General features: G+C 42.4%; 1 protein-coding gene across 3 annotated transcripts; it reads right to left on the reverse strand.

The window, feature by feature from the left end:
* Nucleotides 1-1,008: 1,008 nt before the first annotated feature.
* On the reverse strand, nucleotides 1,009-23,896 carry GLYR1 (glyoxylate reductase 1 homolog). 3 transcript variants are annotated; one of them, XM_021529597.3, is made up of 17 exons: nucleotides 23,780-23,846; nucleotides 22,400-22,506; nucleotides 21,729-21,765; nucleotides 20,688-20,767; nucleotides 16,585-16,723; nucleotides 15,772-16,014; nucleotides 12,709-12,795; nucleotides 11,782-11,838; nucleotides 10,681-10,731; nucleotides 10,463-10,536; nucleotides 8,637-8,736; nucleotides 7,340-7,450; nucleotides 6,938-7,039; nucleotides 5,777-5,939; nucleotides 5,181-5,360; nucleotides 4,591-4,715; nucleotides 1,009-4,253 (listed from the first exon to the last, which is right to left on the reverse strand). In XM_021529597.3, the coding sequence occupies exons 5-17, from the start codon at nucleotides 16,669-16,671 to the stop codon at nucleotides 4,179-4,181; spliced, it is 1,455 nt and encodes a 484-aa protein (XP_021385272.1). In that variant the 5' UTR covers nucleotides 16,672-16,723; nucleotides 20,688-20,767; nucleotides 21,729-21,765; nucleotides 22,400-22,506; nucleotides 23,780-23,846; the 3' UTR covers nucleotides 1,009-4,178. The 3 variants fall into 3 exon arrangements, with proteins under 3 accessions (XP_021385272.1, XP_021385270.1, XP_077642896.1); XM_021529595.3 differs by lacking the exon at nucleotides 22,400-22,506 and having other exon boundaries at nucleotides 23,780-23,896; XM_077786770.1 differs by lacking the exon at nucleotides 22,400-22,506 and having other exon boundaries at nucleotides 6,938-7,034; nucleotides 7,338-7,450; nucleotides 23,780-23,896.
* Between the last annotated feature and the right edge of the window lie 1,681 nt (nucleotides 23,897-25,577).

Genomic DNA, 25,577 nt, shown 5'->3' on the forward strand with positions numbered 1-25,577 from the left:
CAGGCAGGGCGGGACCAGCGCCCGCACAGCCCCGAGCGTGTCCGGTCGCAAGATGGCTCTGAGCTGCCTGCCCGCAGCCGAGCGCGCATCGGCGAGGATCAAAGCGAGCTGCGTGTAAGAATGCTCAAAAGAGGGAAGACGTGGAAGTTTCATCACTTCTTAAAATAAATACATTTTTGCTGGAAGTGAGGTCTTTGTATAGAAGTCGACGAGTTCCCTTTCACAACGGTTGTACTGCGAGCGAGACGAGAGGTGACGGCATAGTACCTTCACCACACCAGCCCCTGGGCGGGTGGAAGATGGGAATGATCCTTCAGGGTAGGGAAAGCTTCCAACAGCCCCAGTTCCTGCTGCAAGCACAGCTCTCGACTTCCTATCTGTTGCTTTTAATGCCCGTGCTTCAGAAAGAGTGCTTCCTCGGGCAGCTATAACTCACTGCACTCGAAACCCACTATTATCTACATTTCATCCTCGTGCCTCAGGGCAGGAACAGCTACTACTGTCCAACTGTCTGATTATCCACGAGCAGTATTCAGAGCTTGTAAACATTTCAGTTACAGATCTTATCCTGGAATACCCAATTGACTGCTGAGTTAGTGTTCACAGAATCATGAGATGGGTGGGGTTGAGAAGATCCTTAATGCTCATCTCATTCCATTCTCCTGTGATGGACATGAATCTTCCACCACACTCAAAAAAACCACAAATGCCAGAAGGATGAATATCCCAGCCCAAAACTTAATAGAAGTTATCATCAACACTGGAACATTAAAACCAAGGATTCTCCTCTCATCCCAGATGCATGTGACCCTCTGCACACAGCATGGAATTTATCCAAACTCATCCTCTGTAATGCCTCACTGACAGTTCCAAGCTTGAGCAATGACTGAAGTGCTCTCAGGATTACTTGGTTTTCAGCAGCTCTGAGTTCCTAATGTTCTGAGGAACACATACTTCCTTAATGCCCCAAGATAGCTCTGACACGCTTTAGAAAATGCCACAAGAACATTCTGTTACCAAGAAAGGTTTTATTCTTTTTGCCAGTAGCTTTGTTAATTGCACAAAAAAAAAAAAGTCTTTGCCATTTAAACATTTCCACACATCCTATTCTGAATGACAAATGTTAATTAAAAACAAGGCAGGAAAATAAAAATTCACAACCTTAATGAACTATGGGATCTATCATCGAGGAAAAAGGAAACTGCTTTTCTTACAAGCTTTTCACAAGTGTCACATTTTCTCTTTAAAAAGGAGGGAGTCAAAAAAAAAGCAAACTTCTAAAACAAATCTTCATAAAAAGAAACTTTACAGAATTGTCAACAATATTAGGACAACATTTAACTAGCGAGTTTTATTAGAGCATGTCTCAATCCACTGCTTCCCCCACTTCCCTCCCCCAAAATCTCAGGCCTAGGAACAGACTCAAATCCATGTTCAGAGGCTATAGACATAAATACAAGAATCTGAGTGAGAATGACAGCAATCTCAAGTGGCATCTGGAACAGTCTGGATTCCCTCATTTCCATCCCTTCTCTTCACAGCCACATCAGAGCTCTTTGGTCTCCTCCTGCTCCTCCTGGGCACACCTGTGACTGTACAGCTGTCCAAGCAGCACTGCAGCCACTCTACAGCCACCCACAGACCGAAAGCTGCAGTCAGACCCCTCCTACTCCACATCTGCCACTCGCACAGACAAACCATCTCCATTTTGGGAACTACTGTATTTCTAGAAACAAACCCTGCAGCTATGAGCTGCCTTGGGACTGGTCCTTTGAATTAATTATGAAATACCTGTCACAGGACTTGAGAGCCCCTTTGGCATTCTCTCTGAATGCAGAGGCACCACAAACTAACAAAGATCCTCCGTTACCTTTGCTCACACCCGTTCACCGTCACTCTGGCCCAAGACAGCAGGGACAAGTGGGGGATGTCACTGAACTGGCTCAGCAAAGTTCACGCTCAACTGCACGTGGGACAGGACCTCAAAGATTTTTTCCTTTAGTCTCATTTCCTGCCTCCAAATCCATAACTTCCCCCAGATGCCTGCAATGCACAATTCGTATGAGATATTTTTTTACTGAAACGTTTAACAAAAGACTTCAGATGCTAACTGTGTAATTCTGGGTGGAGAAAAACAGTGTGCCAAAGCAGGTCAATGGCTAACTATCCTGGCAATTTTATGTGCCTTTAATGCAAATACCTACATACAGAATTGCAGTGGCATTGCCAAAGGAACACAGGTGTAGAACTACCATCGCCCACACACTGGCCAACAGGCAGTGTGGTCTGACAGCTCAGTTGCCAGATGTTCACTACAGGATAAAAGTAATGCAGCATTAGCCCGCAAAGAACAGTCATCGTAGGACATAAAATAATCAAAATAATATTTACAGCATAAGGCATTAGATGTTGTGATTCAAAATGAGTATGTGACACTTTCTTAACAAGGTGTCCCTGAACCATACACACATGCTGCACAAAGCAGGACTGGTAAGAAATCCTAACCCAGGGGAAATTTCCTTACACAACCATTAAGTTCCTGGAAAAAAAAATAAGGTGGCAGGAGCAGATGTCAGGAACACAACCTAACTTGAATCTGTCTTCTCTCCTTTCAGAATCCCAGCCCAAGGGAGGAAGGAGATTGTAACACTTGAGAAATGATTTTGGCCAAGGTTTCTCACTGGCATTTAATTCTTGAATTTAAAATGCAAAAACACTCCCAAAAGGCTAATACTGAGAATTGGAAAAAAACCAAAAAACAAATAAACCACCACATTCTGTGCATTTTTTTTTTTTTGTGACAGGCATCCTTTGGACTCTGGGTTGCTCTGCTATCTACACTGAGAGGATCTCTGATCTCCAGCCTTGGCATCTGCAGTTCATGTTGCCCATCTCTAAAGCTCAGCAGTGGACTTAGCCTCCCCAATCTCAGTTACTGGTCTTCCTAGAAGTTGGTATCTGGCCATAAGCAGAGTTCACAGATACAGGGAGAAGGCTTATGCTCTGCTATCTTGTACCCAAAATAGTAACATTAAGAACATGTATGGAAAATCTGACATGTATAAAGGTCACTAGTCCGTACACAAATTATCTCTGTGAGGTAGGTAACCATCACCCACCTTCATAGATGGGCAAACAGGCTGAGAGATGTGACAACCATGCAAAGGCCAGAGAGCGTGGAAAGGAGCTCAGGAATCTCAATTTCTTGGATCATTCTTCTCTCCCCTTTCAGACTCACCACTCTGCTTGTGACACTGCTGCAATCCAAAACACCTTTGTAATTATTGACTACAAGGGTTAAAAAAACCAAACAGTAGTAACATAACATAAGCTAAGGCCAGGAACAGTTAAAATCTCTAGCCCAGTTTTATAGGCACTGTGTTTCTCTTGCAGTTTTCTATGAAAACGTGTTACTTTCCAATGATGTTTTGGATGGGCTATGATAAGCCTTTCAGGAGCCTCATTGACATAGGCATTCTCCTATTTTCAGTACAGTTTGTGCTCCCTAAGCAGTAGTTGTCTGTACAGGGGAAGACATGGATGCAATGTGCTGTCTTTAACAGTGCAGGAATTTCTCCATCAAGGTGGGGAAGTGGAAGTCTAAAAAGAAACTGAATCAAGACAGTGACTAACTCAACTCCCCTTACCCTCTGGAACTGCCCTTCTCCTCCATGGGAGGTGCTTTGTTCTCTACAACAGTGGCTAATTAGCAGGAATGCTCCTCACCTTACTTGGGACCAAGGACTTGAGTGATATTCACAGGTAGATGGATGCATGTCACCCTGTCCCCTTGATGCAGAAAGTCCAACACTTGCATTATTTCACAGCAAATAAGAAAAGGGATCGCTAGAAACAGCATCTTGGACTAGCAAACAAAGAGGAAAATTAAAGCAGCCAAGCAGCAGATTTCTGGCAGAGTTGCCTCAGAGCTTCTGAACAATTGCCGCTGTTTCGTCTCATGACTGTCAGTGCATGGCATGGATTTTTCTAATTAGACTGCAACAATCTGAGCCCCCTCCTCCCTCCTCCTGCCACAGTGGAAGGCTCATCACAGCAGGTCTCAACGTTTGTGTATAAAAGGAAATGGAAAGACAGAGATGGACTGGTCCAGAGTTAAAACCCAGTATCATAATAATATTAATCAATTATCATTGTATGAACAGTAAGAAGGGTGCAGCCTAATGGATGTAGGCCCTGTACACTGCGGACATGTCGTTGTCAGATTGGTCCAATGCTTTTGCTCGTTTATAGACCTAAAGAGAAATCAGAAGATGATCAGAGCCTGCTCTTATGTGAAGCCTTTTCCCAGCATAAAATCTCCTTTGCTGACCACTGCACCAGTGAACTGCACAGTATGTCAAATAATCCAAGTGCAGATCAGAAAATGCCAGGTCTTTGTGTTTCCTGATATAACATTCTAAGGGTCTCTACAATAAAAAAAAAATCTAATGCCACCCTAGTAAAAAAATATTTCAATCACTGTTCCCTTGTCTTAGAGATAACATAATTCTTTGATCTGTATCTCTGGTTGACAAATGGCTCTGTTCAATAAATATTGAAGAACGCATCTGAACACTGAACAACTCTTACCTCGTTGGCAGCAGCTGCCATGGGAGTTGGGTGGTTGACAGAATCGCCCAGTGCAATAGCTAATCTAAGATCCTTCTGGATGTATTTCAGGTAGAAATCAGGTTTAAAGTTTCCTTGCAAGATATCTGTGGAGAGGAACCCATGCAAAATTAAGCATGACAAAAGTAAGCCAAACCCACTTTGCAGGGGGCTGCAATTCAACACCAATCTCGTTTTTCATTGCTGATCACTGCTTTTAGCCGTCCTGTTTTTCAACTCTCTATCTTCATTTGGCCACAGCAGATTGATGTCACTAGTGCCCACCGACAAAGTGAGCTCAGATTTCTAAGCAGCTTGCCCTCCATTTCACTTGTTACCCTACCCCAATGAAATCCTGACTTAAGCCCTAAGCAGTCCTAACTCAGATTCTCAGAAGTCCTAGCTATGAAGGGAAGGAATAGGAACTCAGCTCTTCATTTCAAGAATGCTTAAAATAACCATTATCCCAGGCTGACAAAGATGAGATTGTTATTTTCTACCTTCTGCCACTACCTGAAAAGCTGCTAGATTGTAAAAATGACTTGCAAGAAAATAATGTAAGAGAACTTTACTTTGGCACTTCTGGTCCAGGAAGATGCTGGCAAGTTGTCCCTGATTGAGGATATCCAGAAGGGTCTGCTGGGACTGGCCAGTCACTTGAGCCAAAGTCAGTCCTTCTGCTATTGTTGCCATGAAGCTGCCTTGGACCATGTTCACAATTAGCATCATCTTGGCAGCATTGCCTACTTCACCTGGGAGCAAGACACATCATTTAGATTCCTCCAGAAGAGAAGTAGCAGCCCTGCTTCCCCAGCCCACACAGCAGTAACACTGCTAGACTTCTGTCATCAAGCACTTGGCAGCTCTCCCTTGCCCTGAAAGACTTCAGAAAATATTCTCATTTTTCAATTACTCAAAGGAATGAAGAAATAATAAGAAAATATTATTTAAACCAAAAGTGTCACAGATCCTCCAAAATGAGCCAGCATTTAAAAAGGAAACCTTAGCCCGCAGGCTCTGAAACTGGCCAAGTTCCAGAGCAGCAAGCCAATTTCCCACACTGCCCACAGAGAAAAGATAAAGATGACATATACATCTCAGACTCCTTGCTGAAATTCTCAGTCCTTGTACTAAGAAACTGTTATCAGCCTCTCCATGTTTCAATTACCTAGGTAAAAAGAGGTCTTCCCCATGGCTTGGAAACAGCTGCTGCAGTCCTCATATAAACCCCTGTCGCCAGCTGCCAGGATCACAAGCATTCCATCATTAGAGAGCTGCTGGTTTCCTGAGACTGGTGCTTCCAGAAAGCGACCACCTCGGGACACTATCACCTGGGAGAAGAGCATCTCTCGTTAGCTGTGCATGAACAGCAGCAGGAACATAATTTAGGGCATTTCTGCCACTAAGGACAGAATTTCAAAGCAGAAAAAATAGCTCCAACAGGAGAAGAAAGCATTATCGTGATATACCCTGCAAAGTGTGTTTAAGACCAAAAGTTGACCTCACACTCCAGGCAAGACCCTCCTCCACCCATCACTAATGTGGATGTTTTAAGCAGCTGAACTGCATGCTTTAGTCATGGCACCCTATACTGGCCAAGGGATCAATGCTGAAGGTGCATATGTGGCATAAGAATTCCAGAAGATTGATCATTGTATTTTCCCCTCTTTCCCACAGAGTAAAGGCCTCTGACAGATCTCTTCAACCAGATGTTTACTAATATGGGTGATTTGCATTCTCCGAATTAATGTTACACACTAGTGCATCAACAACAGGTCTACTTAAAACTTCACCGAAACCAGTTCCCCTTCCTTGTAAAACCAAACATGCTGCCTTAGGGCAGTGGGGAATAATCAAGATGCCAAAAAGAAATCACAGATACCACAGCAGAAGTAATCAGAACACTTCAACAGAAACCCTGTAATATTTCTATAGAATGAAATGTGAAGGCATTCATTTTCCCCAACAAGAGCACTTAAATTAGGCAGATTATACCTTTCATCAGTCATTAATCCAGACAGAGTTTTACCCTCCTGTTTGCCACAGAATACCAACCTGTCTACAAATATTTCTATGGGGATCAAAATTTGGCTATCTGGTTGTACTGGTGTCAGGTAACAGCTCTGCCAAATCTACAACTTTGCTGGTATCACCAGGGAGCATCTCATACAACATTGTTTGCTGGTTAAGACTTGACATGTTGTCTTGTTTGCCTGGAACTTGAGACTCTCCCAAAGACCTCTAGAAGCAGTTTTATTACCAACAGGACCTGAAGAACTGCTGCTGAATGAACACCTGCTGCTGTTAAGAGGCTCAGTTCAGTAATTACCTGGGCCAGCTCTGTGACTGTATCTGCATCCACAGTGGACATATCCACATAACACTTCCCTGGGCGAATCCCCTGCAACACTCCACTTGGACCAAGCACCAGCTGTGGAGAACAGAAGAGTGGTAAAGCAATAGGGTGTCTGCAGAGAAACCCCACTTCTGCAGGAGTCCAGCTGAGGCTGGCACTACAGCGGAAGACCCCCAGAGGGCTATCAGAACCTGCCCTCAAAGATTTAATTTTTAAAATGCTTAATTTTTGTTGGGACATTTATTTTTACACAGCTGCACTGCTCAGGATGTACAATGACCCAGGCTACTGTAGTTAGCAGGAATCAGAACTGATATTCAGTGACTGCCATCTCATAGTCCAACCAGTGGAGGTAAAATAAGAGCTAATCCTTACATCCTTTGCTGCTTTTGGATCTGATACACAGGCAAATGTGATGTCACAGGTGGAGACTACTTCAGCAGGGGTTCTTCCCAGCCGTGCACCCTCCTGGATGAACAAATCACACTGCAAAAGGCACAAGTCCAAAGGTAAGACAAATTAAATGCAGACCAAATGGATTCTTGGCATTTTGCTGTTAAAACTCCACTGCTGGACACAACTCCAAAGGAGACAGGCATGTTAATTACACAACAACTTCATCTTCTTCTGTTGCTTTGTCTACATACACACACACACGTGTGTGTGTGTGTGCAGGGCTCTTTTGCAGCTTTTCTGAAGAACAGGTGAAGAACTCCAAAAAAAAGACACAAGGAAACAAAATTCTAAGGTGAAATGGTAAGAATGTTGTGGGTTTGACAAGAAATTATTAGGAAAACAAGGAAGACTTCAGGAAAAATAATTGGTTAAAGGACATAGCAACATGTGTTACTGGATAGTAACAAGAATATACACATCTGAGATGAGTGTGTTTCAGAGGGCTGCTCCTTCCAAATCTTAGCTCCTTCTTACCCTATCCCCTCATAATAGCCATGTTTTGCACTTGAAAAAATAAATCTTTTAATTCCCTTTTAACAAAGTAACCACAGTGCACTTCCTGCTTTGCTATTCCACAGCATCTTACAAGTACCACACTCCACCAGCTACCTACTTTTCCTCCTCCACTACAAAGAGTAACACTGTCTAGTATATAAGTGCCATGCAATATAAGCTCCATTTCCATTTTGAATACTCCTGTAAAGCCCTTCTCCATCCTGGTCTCATGACACAGCAGATCTTTGACAGAACACTTGTTATCACATGACTAGCACAACAGATGTAGACTAACCTGCAGCTGAGCAGTGCATCTTACCATACCTCAATCTCCTGCGATAACTCCCTGCACCTGTCCTTTTTGGCACAATACATTGCATGGCAATTCACATCAGCAGTATTTTCAGAGGCATGTTACATCACATTCTTCAACACATATAAGGCTGTAATATACACAGGTGTGATTTTTCTGACAGCTCTCCTCTCATACAAAATGGCAGTGGGGTGAGACTGCTGACATAAGAGTGACCACACTAGAACAGGCCACAGCTGCACCTAGTCACACATGCCCATCAACAAGCACATAGGATATAGGACAAAACAAGGTGTCAAGTATATCCTTGTGTTTCTTTGGCATCCCATCCCAGACACTACTGACAGATGATTCCATGAGATACAGGGTGTAACTGAATGTTTAGGAGAGGTTTAACCACATGCCTACCTTCTCAGCAGTCCGGTTCCAGACAGTGACAGTGTGACCCATCTTTAGTAAGTTAGAGACAATGCCACTTCCCATCAGACCAAGGCCCAGAAATCCTATCCTGAGGGTATAGATAAACATTAATGCAAGAGAAAGCAATCAGTATTAAGTTTCTCATGGTGCTGGAAATGATGAAGAGTATCACCAGCACAAAAAAAAAATACCCAAACAAACATGTTCTACAGCAACCACAGGTCAATGGGCAAATACTGAGCTTTAAAAGCAAGCTGAAATTTATTTTCCTTACCAAGCATCCCTAACAATTTCCTGAAGAAAGTCTTTAGCCTATTTCAGAAGATCACCTAAATATTAAAGATTTGGATGGTCTGGGTTCTTTTTGTTTGTTTTGGGAGAACTGTTTGTGTGTGGTTTTTGGCTTACTAAAATTGCTGCTCACGTGCTTTCTGTTGACAGTCATTGCCTTACTGAAGTTAAAGGGAACATTTAGAAATGAGCAGGTGCTTTTCTAATTATTAATCTGCTGACTTTAAAACTAAGTCACACATACAATGTTTGCTTGTATAATTGAATGATACACTAGTATCCTAGTTTTAATAAAGCTTAGCAAAGACTACTGTGCTAAGCATCATGCCAGACCAAAGACCTACTTCCTGTTCTACAGCTGCCATTTCAGACATAGGAAGAAAGGAAGTATTAGGCTAGTACAGGTCATCATCAGCCCCAGAAAATATCCTTCCCCTCTTCCTGCAAGCTGGAAAGAATTTTGCTCCCCTCCATTCAAAAAAGAGAATCTGCCACCAAGTCCCTACAATCACCTGCAACAGGAATTCCTTTTGCAGATATTACTGCAAAAACCCTTCTACCCATCATGCAGCTTCCCAGTTTTCAAAGAGATTCTGAAGCATTCAGTTACATCCAAGGTAAGACCACAACAAATCTACCTGGCAAACCCAGTAGTCAATTCTGCAGAATTAGCCACACTACAGCAGCACTGTGGCATTCACAAGCCACCTATCCTCTCCCAGTTAGCCATGCTGCCTTTTCTCTTTCTGTCCTTAGGGCAGAGTAAATCACTACAGGCTCCTTACATGGCCCAAGTAAGATATACCTATTTTCAAGTCTCGAAACCAGCAGAGATATTCCCTCCTTCACAACCACCTCTGAGATACACTTTCCTGAGAGACTGCTTTACCTGAACAGCTTCATTGTTATTTTTGTTCACCTGCAGTGCAAGTGAGAACTGACATCCCATATGAACTGCCCCAACAGCAAACAGCAAGAGTGGCATGAACTCAATTTGAACAAAGCAGAAGTTACAGACGAAGTTCAAGTTAGCCTTCTCTCACTCTATAAAGGAGAATGGGGGTGTTAGGAGAAACTAGAAAGCTCATGTTCTCATGATGGAAGAACACACCTCCCTCTTCCTCTTGTCTTCTGCATGCTCAAGAGAGCGATTAAACGACCCCAGTCTACTCCAGCCAGGCACTACTGGAGACAGATCCCCTTTTATCTTCCTACCTCATGTGACACTGAGGAATACTGCTGCTAACATCCTGCAGTGGGACCTACTGAAAAGGGCAACTGCAGAAACACTCCAAATTGCAGATGTATCCAGGACAGAACTTACTCTGAATTTTGTATTGCATATCCACCTTTGTTTTTAGCTGTCTCTCTCCCACCTTGCCCCCCAAACAATTTCACACAAGGACAGAAGGATTGTGCAGTTAAAGGGAAATGTTCCGTTTATTCATTCTCAGTGACAGGCTGGAGAGTGGCTGCATGTGTGAGCTGGGAAGGAAATGGCTGAACTGTATTGGAGATCTTACTTTTTGTCTGTAGGTGTGATGCTGCCATTGACTGCTGTGCTGTCTGCTGCCTGGATGGAGGTGGATCCTGTCTCCTGAGGGAGTGGGGTGGGGTGTGGGGAGGTGGTGGGGGAAGAGAGGAGGGAAAAATAATAATAAAAGCAATTTAACGCACAGCTCTGGAAGAACTGCAAGGCCTCATAACAATAAACATCCATCAAAACGAAGATTTGCTTTACCTCTTCACAAACCTTCAGTTTCTTTGTGATTGCTTGATAGCAGACAGCTGGCTGTATGGAAAAGACAAAGCACTCAGGGGAAGGACAGTGCTGATTTACTCTGCTGAGCAAACCGACTATATCCTTATTCCCCACAAACAGGCAGCTCACCCACCCACCACCACCTTCAAACCAGGACAACTCTGGGGCTTCCCTTAAGGAAAGGAAATAAAACCTAAAATATACTGTAAGATATTAAGATCATTCTTTCCCAACCTGCCCCAGCAATTCAGCCTGTCTTCTAACAGAGGCACCGCAAACTCCCTTCTGTAGTTCCTATAACAGGCTCTTCTGGAGGCACCAGAACCTGGACCATCCCTACACTCCTACACTTGGCTCTCTGAAGCCTGCCATGAAGCCTCACATCTATGCTCACTATGTCTCTGCAGCTGTGGAACCAAAACCTTCTGGTTAATATGAGAAGGCATAAAGAAGGCTTTCTACAAATGCTAAGGCAAAGGCTGCTCCTCCCCATGCTGCTTACTGTGAGATTGTCTAGATAACACTGTGAGCAGCTCTTAATCCTTCTGGCTCTGCCCAGATCCTCAGCGAGATATAAATCCTTTTATGCTTAATTCGATCTTTCCTTTTCCTCCTGATGTTCACTGCTGAATATAAAATCCTGCAAGGCTTCTGACTCTCAGGAGATAAACAGGCTGTATTTTACACGGAGCTTTTCTGGTCCTGGAAGTTCTTTTGCAACATTCAGTGAATTGGCAAGCCTATCCAAATGAAGAAATTGACTGGATAACCATCAAAAACAATCAAACAACAGCATTTTTGAACACAAAAAAACTTTTCCTGTTCATTCTACACAATTTATTACATCAGATCTGTCAAAATCTAGTGCTAGATTATCTTGAATTACTAAAAACTTATTTACTGTACTTATTGCTAAATCACTCTAAATCTTAAGGCTTGGAAGTGCTTCAACTAATCTAACTGCCACTCCCTAAAGAACAGAATTCTGGAGCTCTTTATGTATACTCCTTGTATTCAGTTCCAGCAAAGGGTAGAACTCCAACCTACCCAGCAGCATCATCCCGTCTTCCAAATCCTTACCTTCTCTGTCTGGCTCAGCAGGAAGTGATGAAAGTGTGGATCACTGTCCTTCACAGGCTACAAAGAGAGAAAGTACAGCCTCAGAAATAAATCCACGGAGTTACTAAGTTACGATAGCACAATTTCCTTGCTCTCCTAAGCTGCATGAGAGCAACAGCATAAGGCAGAAAATATAAAATGTATCAGCTGTCACAAGGAACCTGTTTCAATTAAGTAGTTTACATTTTGTTTCAGTCTCAAAACCAAAGTCATTCAAACTCAATCGTTCATTTTTGGACATATGTAGGAAAACCAAAGAAGTATACAAGCAACATTAACATAAGAGGAAGAAAATTCAACTTCCACTTCTTCCTCTCCCAGGCAAATGAAAACAATTATTTTCCAGCTTCTAAGTAATTCCATAAAACAACATTCTGGGGATTGACTGGAGATAAGCAAACCCATCCTAACAGCAACAAGGACTGCAGGCCCAGATCCCTCATCTCCCCAGCGAGCATCCTACATACTAGCCAAGAATCACATTGCTCTTACTCTGCTTTACTGATCTCTCATTTATTCAACAAAATCAAAGGGCTTTCAAAAGCTGCTTTGTGAAGGAAATAAAATGTAAGCACCCCATGTGATAGTATTCAGACAGGGAGAGACTATCCACATCAGCTACACTTCTGGGAAGTCAGTACCAGAAATGCTTTTGAAGCAAGTATAAACATTAGTACAGCAAGTTTAATGTGAATTTGCAGGTAGTTCTGCAGACACAGAAATCTCATTTCCCAGCATATTTCTGAACTACCTGGGATATTGTTCAGCTTTGTTATCCTGCAGCATGTTATGACACAAGAAGTTAAGATCTCGCTGCTTTACAGCGAGACAAAAGGCTCTAGATTTGCTGCCAGAAACTCAAAACCTAGTTGTTGTAAAGCTTCTCACCTCGCTCACACTCGGTGGCCATTTAAATCCAGCCACTGTTCCGGTCATCACTCTCTTCACTGTACTTGACTCTGGAATTGTGAGGTCCTAAGGAGACAGAAGGAGGACCAGAAAGAGCTTAAAACCTGTCTCAGCAGCTGGTCACAGCACAATGATCATTTGAGCACACATAGAGAGCTCTGAAAGCACTACAAAAGCCTTCCATTTCAATAACACGCCTTTCCATGAGTATTCATATTTAAACAGAGTATTCACAACACAGGTGAGGTGAGGAAAGCATCACCTGCCAGCAAAGGATTTCAACCAGATTTATGGCTTCTGGAGAGTCACCTATTCATATCTAAGAGGAATCACTGCACCTATGCAATGAGCAAAAAACAATCATGCTTGCTCATGTATTCTCCTCTGGTGGATGCAAAATGCTTAACAAATGAGTGAAGAATATAATTACAAGCAGAGGTCTGAACTGTTTTAATCCTACCCTGTCACAATAGAATAGCCTACCTGTTATCAGAACCTTTAAAGTGTAAGGTTGACAGCCACATCTCAAGTTTGCAGAATCCATGAGACAAACTGGTATGTGGGCTGCCCCATCTGCTCCACAGGCCCTGGTTTGTAGTATCATGAGAGTACTCAACATCCTGGGGCTTTTACTGTTGAACAGATTAAACTTTATTTCCCCAAAGCATATAGGTTAAAATAGGCCTTTATGCTCTAGGTCATAGACATATGCTATAGACATCTAGGTTTTTATGCTACATGAAGAGAATGCACAGGACTTCTACATAATACGTGCTGTCTTCCTCTGAAATGAGGGTTCAGAAATGGAGTCATATTATCTTCCTTCCAAAATTACTTCCTGAAAATGCACACTATACCTTAGTGTCCACACAGAAGCACAAGAGAACACTGTTTGCAAAAACAGCCAGAGTAAGACTCTTGGAGGTAACCCAAGAATGATGCAATTGTCCAAGTTTTAGCACAACAATGCAGACATCAGTCTCCAACCTCGTAATGTCTAGGGAGTGTCCTGCATACTTCAGCTGGTAAAGTGTGGATAAAACCTGCTTTGATATCTAAGAAGTTCTGCTGCTCCTTCAAATATATTAATATAAGCTTAAAAATAAGAGTATATGAATGATCATGTATGGCCACACAGCCTTTCTAGACAGAGCACACCTCAGCAAAAACTGGATTCTTGATTTTTATGCATTTTATTACTTGGAAGCCAGAATTTGGACTGGAACAGAGGAAAAAAACCACTAATCCCATCAACATGTTAATTCAGACCAACAACATAAATGTTTTCTACTCTAGGGCTAAGAACTTGAGGAATTTATGAGAACCAGGCAAGAAGACAGGATTTTAAAATTATTTCATAGGCTGAAAACCAGTATTAAGGCAGTATTGTTATATTTTCATAGCAATTATTTTGTCACTTTCAAGAAACAATAAGGCTTACTTTCCTACATTATCCTGCTAAATTTCCTGGTTGTGGCCAGGCAGCTATCACACAGCTGGCCACCACTGTGTGGCAACTTTAAAACCAGTCTGCTTGTCATGTGCCAGTAAAATAATGTCAACTACCACAATTAGCTTACTCAAAGCACTCTGATGTCTTGAGGTAGATAACATAGTAAAACCTATGTGTGCAACGTGTTAGCACAATCAGAATTCTTCCAGCCATTAGTTTTGATTAATTTTGGAACTAATCTAGCTCAAAGACACAGTCTCACTTTGCAAGTGAAAAAAAAAAAAGGTCTTGTGGGTTATTTAAACAGAAATATGTAGAGACACAACATGCTTATAGGAAGACACTTAGAAAAGTGAAAATTATGTTGCCAATGAAGCATTTTCCTGCATCAGTCAAGACAAGTTCTGTAATTATTAGTTTTAATTCATAAATATTCACGTATTTCTCCTCTCCTCCAACTTCCCTCAAAAGAAATTGATGGGATCTGTTACACAGCCTAATTTCAAAAGCATTGGTGCTAAAAAAGAGCCAGTATTTTCTTTAACTCCTTAGCAGCTGAACTTGATGATCCTTGTGTGTCCCTTCCAAATCAGGATATTCTATGAGTCTATTCTATGATGCCTTCACAGCTAATATCTAAGATGATCAGTTTCATTTTACTACATCAAGAGAGAGTCTGCTGTTCAACCAGCGAAGGCAAATCCATTCACAATTCCAGAGAGCAAGGACCACCATCTTGACTTGCATCCTGACTGAAAGAAAAGACTTGAAGCACATCGTGATCCCCTTGAAGCACAAGTGAGCAAGCACGTTGCCATATGGTGTTTGAGTTGAGGTCTCCCAGTTGTCTTCAGGTGTAATCGTCGATCAAGGATATGATTTGTAATAATCCACCAAAATTTGGAATAGGAAGAGCTAGACCACAACAGTGAGTTCCATAATAGAAAGGCTAGAACTCTAAATTGGGGTAGACTAAGTGCTGCCACAACATAAAGAAATATCAGGGAAGTAGTAGGAATAAAATATTAAGGCTCCTTTATAATGGATGATGGGAACATATCCTAAAGCGCAGAAGCTGAAATGAAGACAATTCTTCTGGTGGATTCCCCAGGCTATGAATTTCTTCTTTAAGCCCTAGCCCTTAAAGGTATTTCACTCTTTGCGAGTACTGAGGTCGAATTTAAGCAGCTACTTATCACTTGATCGTATGAAGTAGATGAGATGGGAAAAGTCAGGAGCCAGATGTACCTCTGTACCTGTACCTCTTTGCTAATCCTTCCCACACAAACTGAACTTGAGGGATGACAAGACGAAGAATGGAATCTCCTTAATACAGCTTTCAAAGCCCTCTCAAAGATACAAACAGAGCCAGTCACAGCAACTAACTGATAAAAATCACAGGAAGAATCAACAATATACTTGCCAATGGTATCAGGCAGCCAAATGGTCTAGAAGTAGCAACACGGAAAAGCTTAAAAAAAAGGGATACTGAACTGATTCTTCCTCCTCGACTGTTAGTCAAGGTGCCAGTCAGCCCTCAAGTCCAGCTGCCAAGTCCACGGGCACTGGTGGACATGCACAACACAAACCTTCTCATCCTTGGGTGGACGCCCCCGCTTTCGGGGGCTCTGATCCTGGGTTCTTTTCAAGGGTGACATTGATCCTCTCTCTGACGAGACAGAAGAAACCCTCTTTTTTCCTTCCCCTGTGCCCTTCTTCACCTTTCCTTCAGACAAACTGGCTTTGCGTTTCTCTTCACCAGCAGATTGCTTGCCTCTTTCTTCGCTGGAATTACGCCGATTCTTCTCTTCAGTGGAGTTATGGGAAGACGCCTGAGAGATTATAGAATAGAAGATGGTAAGGAAAGAAGAGAAGAGATGGAATGATTTTCATGCAAAACCAAGGATGTGAAGGACCCTGTGCTGATTACTATCAAGTAAAACAACAGCTCAGTAACTTGAAAACTACATCTGTTAGACTTTTAGAGCTGGTGAATGAAGCTCCTAGTTAGTTCTCCTGCAAAAACACACAAGTTTAAGTAAGCATGTAACAGAACAGGCCACCTGAAGACTTGCCAGGACTGTGTGCACTTCCAACATACTAAAGACAAGATTAGTAGATACCAAATTCTAAAGATTGATTTATAAAATCATCACAAGCAGATCAATTAGCCTCTTCAGTTTCTTCATCATTTAATAAACCAATAATCACCTTTACCCACCAAACACAATTTAATGGGGAAGAAGAGAGGATAGAAAATAAACCCCAAAAACCAAAGGAAGGAAAACACAATTCTTCCCAATCTGCCAGAGGCAACAAACTTCTTTCACATAACAAGGCATCTAATCATCATTCATGCCAAAACCTGTTTTAAAGCACACAGTGAAAAAGAACTCACTCACCTGGTCCTTGCCTTTGGTTTTTCTAAGAAACTCCTCTACAGCATCCACAGCTTGCTGGAAGCGCTTACCCTTGTTAATCTTTATCATTTCCTCTTTGTGTGGGTGATAAGGCTTCAGCTGCTCCACTTTGATCCAAGCACTTGAAACAAAAAAAGAAGCCAGTTATAGTTATATTCTCCAAACTGCAGCCTTCTCAATGGGATAATCCTCCTGCTTTGAGAAACACACAGCTACACTTTCTTCCCAGCTCTACTGATGACAACAGTCCAAACTTACTTCCCATCTAGAAACTGAAGGGCTGCCATTATTGAATTCACTAATAATTTTATTCTGGCACTTTGTTATTTCTTCCATTTTATGTCCTCTCATCCTAGCACTGTCCCCCTCTAAGAACTATTCTCTATTGGCAAAACAGCTTTTGGATGTGATCACAGGACGCATTTAAAACAATGGCAGCCCAGTGACTGCACTTGTTTCACCATGAGGAACACCCACAGTCCCGTGCCTCCAGGTAAAGTAGCCAATACCACTGATCTACTTGAGAGGTTGCTGAAAATAAAGTTCACCTAACAATTCTCAGCTATCAATCCCTAGTTCAAATATATTGAGCACACAGGTGTCTAAAAAAACTGTAGGAAAAAAACCCAAAATTACGTATTCTCACTATAGAGATAACACAGAGTTAATACAAAAGCAACAGCTCACTGCTGTACTTATTTCTGATGTACCCAGGTATTCGGCATGAAGACAATAATTTTGTTTTAGGGAAAAAAAAAATATTTCCTTCACGGTTGCTGTTTTAAATAATCTGACTTACACAGTAGCAGAGTATTAACCTGAAGTCCTATTAAGACTGCAGTCCTTTAAGGAAAATCAAATTACTTGCCTGTTTCTACTCCTGCTAAATAAAACTTCTTGGCATTTACCAAATGGTAAAGTCATCAGATGTGGGTGACAATTTCTTTACGCAAACAAGCTCTTCTACCACTTCTTCAGTGAGGTTTAAGGGAATGCCTTTTGTTCCCTTGATGCCTGAATTCCTTGTGGCTATCAAGAGATTAAACCACCTTTCTCCCTCCCCAGATTCAAGCCTAGGTTCATCAACCACACTGTTACAAAGCTACTTCCAGCCTACTGAAAACAGAACTGTGTAAGTTTTGAAAACCCTTCCCTCAGTTATTATGGCTGATGATACTTCTTAGCACACAGCAAAAAGGGGACAATCAGACTTTCTCTTGTCCCCAGGTATCCTTATGTTACATAGGCTAGCCATGATTATACATTTTTAATATTTCCCAGTGCAGTCTTGTTTCTGCAAGTGATTTAAAGGCTGAATTTTCAGACACTGTAAGCACCATCTCATATAGTTAAACTGAACATGAAGATTAAAACAACAAAAAAATAATAGTAATGTTTTGCTGAATGTTGATTGTTCCTCCTCTCTTCACAAAATAAACTCTATAGTAAGACCTTTCTCCTCATTGACAATAGCAATTGTTTGTAAACTGTAATCAGGAATCAACTTTCAGAAAGTAGAATGAAACATTCTGGGTCTCATTTGCAGACACAAGACATGCTAGAACTGACTGGAAAATGCCAGCATCCTTTCCAAAGAACCCAGCGCCCCTGCATGCAAAGCTGAATCCTTTCACTTTGTTTACATCATTTTTGTAAGAACTTACTTTTATTAACAAGTCAAATCATTGCATTCAGACTAGAGTCTGAGTCCAGCAGCTATTCAGGGAATCTCTCACAGCTGCCCAGACATTACTGTGAAACACACCTTAAAATTATCTTACACTGTAAAGCCTGCCTGTATGACAAACAGTGACAAACATCCCTGTGTACCCACAGAGCACCAGCTCATGAGAAGCTTTTCATTACATGTATAAAGGAAACAAAATTTTGGCCCACAATACAAAAAAGTATGTTGTTGCAGTACTGAATTTCTAAATAAAAATAAGTTATCTTCCTTCGAGGCATTCTCTTAGGTTTCTGAACATCCTGTCAACTCCTCACTGCACGTGTTCATTAGCTTTCTTTCTCATTCCTTTTCCTTTGCTATGGAGAAAGCCCAAAGTATAAAGCTTTCTGGTTCCTGGCTTCAAAAGTGCATCTTGGTACTTGTGATCCACCAGGACAAAGAACTAGAGATCTCAGAGACAAACTAGTAAGTGAAAAACAATCTTAAATGCTGCCTCAGTTAAAAATAAGCTTAAAAAAACCACACTGGACAAGAGCTGATGACCAGATCCTCTCCTGTTCAACCTCAAAGAGTAAGGCAGTAATGTAAGAGCTGCAGCAGTGGATCTATGGTACAGAAATGCCATTGTACAATGTGAACATAGTGAAAAAGTGAGGTGCTAAAAAGAGAAGCTACATGCACTAGACCATTGGTATGGGTAAGTGTGCTCCTCATCACCCCTTGAACAGTGACAGCTCTGCACTCTACTGTTCCTCAGGCTGCTCAAAACGTGGTGACATTCTCTCAGTTACTGATTTCCAAGTCCCGTTTATACACACACCTGAAAAAAGTATTTGCAAAACCCACTAGTTTACTTCTACAAAAGAAGTAAAGTGATTTCCTCTTCATCTTCACATTTGAAGTGAAATCATTAATATTTTACCTGATTTGGGTAATTATGCTCAAACATGAGAACTTTCTCAAGCAACACACTGGTTAGAACAGCACAGTTCTAACCAGCACATCCTTTTGACATTCCAAGTCAGGACAGAAAAGGCACACAAGCTTCACTCTCTTCTCTCTATCAACATTATTTGAAAGAAAGTTGATAGCATTTATTTCTATTCAATTTTCAGGTAGGGTATGCCAATCAAAGCAAGCAAATTTCTAATTCTTGATTATATAGCATGATATAATTAAATTTCACAAGCTGGAGATGTGGGGAAGGGGCTACACTGCAACATCCATACTACCTCACTGTGCCAGATGACTGAATTTGCCCCAGCCAGAGCTCTAGAATCTTGTAATAAATCACAATTACTGTGCAGCTCTGAACTCTTCATTTGCAATCATGTTATTAATCTCAGCTACAGTATCCAAGACATTTGACCACTTGTCTTAATACCAAAAAATCTGTATTTGACTCAATAACATGAAATACAAGAATTGAGAACCAATAATCAAGACAGAAATAATCCACTTCAACTCAGAATTTATTAGCACAAATAACCATATTTAATAACACCACCAAAAAGCATTCTCCAGCCTCAAATCAACCTTCACCTGCCTCAAGTTACTAGAGATCCAAACATTCCCTTTACTATGCAGCATTCACACTACTCCATCAAGTTTAGATCTCATTTCTTAATAGAAAAACATTTTTAAGTATTAAGCAAAAATAAATTTAGCAGTGAAAAATAATTTCCTTAAGAGACATTCATCACATGGCCTTAGTTCTTTCTTCACCTTTCTTCCAGAAAGTAAAGGGTTTTTTAATCTTCCACAGATATTTGCAATTTTCTTCTCTATTCCATGATTTAATAGCAGAAAATAAAGAGGAAAACTGAAAAATTATCAAAATAATTTTCAGTTTCATGAAATATCCAAGTTCTCAGTGGCTTTTTTACCTAGTTTGTAATAATTTAAATCTTAACATTTTGTTCGCATTTGAAATCATTAAATTCTGCCTTGCAAAAAAGAAGTCTAAAACAGTTTTGGTTCTCTTATACTGTGAAGTCTTCCAAAAGCACAGCAAGGATGTTTTCAGTCAGCATGTAGGACAGTATATTTTTTCACAAATGGCAATTATATAGTTACTTTTATTCCTCTGGCAGCAGAAAAGTAAAACAACTCTGAGCCGTACCTTTCTCATTACATGCTAAAATCTGACACAGTCATGTCACACCTAAAAGTGGTGAGCTATCATCACAACAACTCAAATCCTAAAGTTTTTACACTCTTCATATACCCCAGAGAGCAGCTATAGCATGCAATAATAATTGAATTGCTTTTATTGTGTGGTTCAAAGAGAATCCTTTACAGTGCTACATTGCACTGCAATATTAGGAAATATTTCTTCCACAAAAGATCCACATTATGTGGTACAGTATTTCTCAGATGTAAACAAGGAGGTACATACTGATCTTCTGTTCCAAAAAACTTCACAAAGAAGCACTTTTTTCCTCGAGGTTTCTTCAGATCTTTAGGTGGGTTAACAATCTAAAGGTGATTAGAAATCATAATTAAAAAGCACATAGTGACAAATGTTGTGATTTTGCCACCCAGTCTTCAGCTGTTATAGATTTTTTAAAAAATCTGATTAGGAGGATAACTTGCATTAATAATTTTTTTTCCACTTAGGTAACCTTAAGAATTTAAATTTTGTCTTTGCTCCCAGAATAAATTGCTCATCAACTTTAAAATGTTAGCAAGGAGAAAAGCTATCATTCAGTACACAGGTGACACCTGTAGATGAGCCTGGTGTTAATTTAATAATAACCAATAACCAAATGTTTATAGTTGTCAGCCACATTGACTATTCTTTTATCTGACTCATGCTGTTACCTCAGCATGCTTAGCCCTCATACGACATATAAGATAAAAGAAAGGTCTTTCCAAGAAGTAGAATAAATAGAAATGGCATATAAAATTCCTTTTTAAAAACCTTTCATCTGAAAAAAACCCAACCAAACCAGAAGTAGGATCAAACTACACCAGATAATTCTCAAAAACGACAGCTCTAAAGCAGTATCTTAGGAAGCCAGACTCCTTATATCCATTATTTAACACAGTACTGTTAGCCAACTTACTATGGAAGAAAAGAAATATGTCTTGCAGAAAGTGACAGGGATTAAACAACTAAATTTGGGAAACACAATCAGTTCCAGAGCTGGCTCTCTGTTGGCTTTTCATTCCACATGAACTACCAGCTGTTACTGACAGACTGAGATAATATATCAAATAAAGCCCTAAACTAGTTCACACTTTAGATTTGTGGGGTAGATGTGTAAAAAAATAAGCAAACAAGAAAACTAGTATTAATCCACAACTGAAATGCTTTAAAGCAAAGCTTTCCCTACACAGAAGGAAAACACAAAAAAACCAACACCCAAACAAAAAAGAAAAAAAACACAAACCATGAAAAACTAAGAAAGTAACAATAAATACAAACAAACCTCACCTTCCCTGGCCATGGAGGGTAACGGCCCAGCTTCCCCCTACAGAAAAAAAAAAATAAATTATTAGGCACTAGAATTAGAGAAAAAACTAAGTATCCCAATGTCGGCTTTTTCATATTATGAAACACTTTCCATAATGAGAGAATTACAATTTGCAGTCAAAACCTTCTGTTCCAGGCAGGACAGAAGGCTGACATCTGCACCTAACTCAGGTCTCTGGACAGTCTGTTTGACCTTGCTAGACTGTCAGAACTGAAGATAAGAGCAACAGCAACACTGCCTGCAAGATACAAGAGTAACAGGCACTGCAGCGCCATAAGTGTGGAAATTTCTTCACACAGAACTGAAAAAAGCACTGGTGCAGACAATCAGACCAAAGTTCAGATTGAGAACTTCTATCTACCTTTCTAGAGCAGAGCAACCACCAACTCCCAGCACAGAAAGACGAGGTTCTGATTTTCGCAGGAAGGCATTAATGGCAAGATCCCCTCAACTGGTGTTCCATTATTGCTTTCTTCAGGTGCTCACCACCACACTAACTGAAGATATGAACAGCCATAAAAGGCAGTAAAGCTTACTTTCTACACTTGCAAATGTTTCCATTACGAAAACTATGCAATACTAGAAATAATCACAGAGAAGGAAGAGACATTAGTCTTAGCCCTCAGCTTACCAGCTTTCCCGGTGAGCTTTATCCTTATTTCACCCTTGTCACTGACTTGTGCTGCAGTAGTCACAAAACCCCATTAGTAACTGTCTTGCAAGAGACAGGCAAAGAACCTGTGGGGCACAACAACAAAACTTCTCAGCAAGTGGCACTGCAGCCTGCTGAGTTGGCAATGCTGTACAGAAGGTTCAGAAGCCAGGGGCAGGCAGGAACACTGCCAAGAGCTGTGACCATGACCATGTCTCATATTCAGTGCTCCCATTCCTGTACTAAGGAAAAACTTCAGCAAAACCTTTCTGTCTGATTGGTAAAGTTCTCTGCGACAGCTCTAGGGACAGCATCTGGCTGTCACATACAAAACTAAAGCAGGATAATCTTCATTCCAGCACTGAGAGCAGAACACTCCCCAAATTCCCATCTGAAAGAAATACGCTAAAAGTAGCTAATCTTTACTTATTTTGCTATATAAATTAGACAACTTCCCAGCACTGTAAATTTTTCAGATGAGAGCTGCAGCTGTCACAGCCTGAAGCACAGGCTTCTTTTCATCTGGGTTATCAGTATAAATGCATGCGTTTATTCATGTGTTGGAAATTAGCTACTTCTCTGAGCTCTGGCAGGAGAGCCTAGCCCATCCAGCACAGCAAAACCGATGCACTTAATCGGTGCTCACAGGGCGCGGTGGAATTCTCGCACTTCTCCCGACCAGGAAACACAAAATCACAGCTCTGACTATCTGAGGGTAAGATCGCAGTGACAAGGGAAAACAGCTTCTGGGGGTTTCCACAGGGACACCCCAATCTGCAACGAAACGCTGAATTGTTGTGTTGCTTCATTAAAGCATTGCCAAGAAACGGTTGCGTGGCTCTCCATAAATACTTTCTTATCTCTAACGCTTCTCGCATCCCTTGGGAGGTGAGCCCGTACTTATAAGGGAACCCCACATTGCTCGTCCTTCCGCCCCGCTTCCCTCATCCTTCCATCTAACACGGCTTCCGTCATGCGCCGCCCTCGGCAGCCTCCCCAGCGCCGGCCCGGCTCACAGCCCAGCCCGCCTCCCGCCGGCCCGGTGCCCTGGCGCCGGGCTGCCTCCCGCCACTCCTCCCACACCGCCCCAGGGACGGCGGCGGCGATACCCGCAAGCCGGTAGCGGTCGCACCACTGTACTGCTCTGCCAAGCCCCACCCTGCCCACAGCCGCTCTCCGAAGTCACCGCGGGCTGACAGCGCCCAGCGCGGCCCAGCCCGACTCGGCTCGGCTCCCGCTGCGTCGCTCCCAGGGCCGGCTACAGTCCCGCCTGCGTCTCCGCAGCCGCAGACTGATTCCGCTAAAGGCGCCCGGTCCGCCATACTCCGCGGCCGCCGCCCAGCCCGTGCCACCACTCACCACACCAGATCTCCGAGCCTCAGACTCACGGCCGCCATCTTACCGACACAGACCGGCCGCGCCGCGCGGGGCCTGCCGGGAGCGCGAGCGGGGGGGTGGGGGCGGTGGCCGCGCCCATTGGGCGGGCACATCACGTGGCAGGCCGTCAGTCACGTGTGCGGGAGAGCTGTCAGCAGCGCCCCTGCCTCGCGGCGTTGTGACGGCGGCGGCTCCCATTTGCGCGCGAGGCAGGGGCGGGGCCGAGGCGGGAGCGGCGCTCCGTTCAGCTCAGCAGCTCCTTCAGCTGGAGGTACCCGGCGTGGGTTTGGAGGGGCTGTTTTGCAGGAGCTCGGTTCGAAGCGTATCGTCGGAGATATCGGTGGAAGGAGCGCCGTGTGCCAAGCGCAGCGTTGGAAGTGGAGGCCGTTACTCTGCTGGGCCTCTGTGGTGGTGGCTGCCGACCCCGCCCCTGGCGGAGCCCTTGTTTGTGCTGGGGCAGCGAAGGGCGCTGCAGCACTCCCGAATGAACAGCGGTTCCTTTGATAGAATTCCCCTTAAGAAGCAGAAACCGAAAGGCTCCGTTCCTGCCGCTGCTCGCTTCCCTCGGACTGCATATGTATTCCCCGCTAGCCCCGCGGAGCCACACTAGGAAGTGGAGGGTTTGGAACATGATTTGCGTTCGTTCTCCCGGGCAGGGGAGAATTGTCGTCTGTTGTGGAGCTGCATCGTTTCCCTGATGACTTGATGTGTGTGGTGGTGTCTTTCATTTCTGTCCATCAAACAAAGCCAATTCCACATTTTTTCAAGCATTCTTGTCACCTCTTCTGCTCTGTGGATTCACAGAAACTGATGGGTAAAGGCCTTAAACGGAAACGAGCTTGATCCTTGTGCTGCACAACCAACTGGGTACAAGCTCTCAACTCTGTACCCTGTAATAAGTGGCTTAACTGCTCTGATATTTCCCCCAAATTTGGGTGGATTGAGATCAAGTATTTTATTTTAAACCAGTGTCTCTCAAATTAATCAGGTACCTCCTGCTTACTCCTGTGCCCATCTTTTTTCAAGACATACACCATATTAGTCTTAAGAGCATTGAAAGCCTTTTTAATGCGTGGTTTACTTTTTTCGTGTGCAGCACACATGAACACATGTGAACACACCCCTTTCTCCTTTGATCTTGGTTGCTGGGAAAATCCACTCAGTAGCCTGAATGCCTTCAATGCAGGACTCAGCAGTAGCGCTGGAATTGCTGTGCTTCCTTTAATTTAACATATGGATTTCAATGAAAAAATAGAAGTCTTCTGTCAGATTTAATTTACCAGTCTAGAGCCAAAATCCATGCATGCTCACCTATGCAGTTTTTACTTAAGGTCTATGTTATATGTAGTATATATAATTTGCACCATTTCTAATATGATATATGTGATATTGAATATTTGTTAGAGTATACACGTTTGTATTAGGATTCCCCCCCACCCTCGCAGGCAAGACTGGGTGTATATTGGAAACTGATTTACAAGTAAGAAGGTACGGGACACCAGGTGCTGATCGTCGCGTGAACGACCCGAGATGGATATCATGGAAATCCTCGGGCAGATACATTTCCCGAATTCCCATAAATTTCATCAAGGGATTCAACAACTCCGGACACTGAATTATTCTCCCTCATACCAAAAAAGAAAATCTTATTAACATATGGACTCTGAATAGAAGAAAAGACTGACTGCCGAAATCTTGGCCTCAGGCGGAATTTTCCCTATAAAAACCGCTTGTGCCAGGATGGAGGTGTGTGGGCATAGAGGGAAACCTCTGCTGAGGC

Source organism: Lonchura striata, chromosome 16 (assembly GCF_046129695.1).
Source record: "Lonchura striata isolate bLonStr1 chromosome 16, bLonStr1.mat, whole genome shotgun sequence".
Taxonomy (NCBI): domain Eukaryota; kingdom Metazoa; phylum Chordata; class Aves; order Passeriformes; family Estrildidae; genus Lonchura; species Lonchura striata.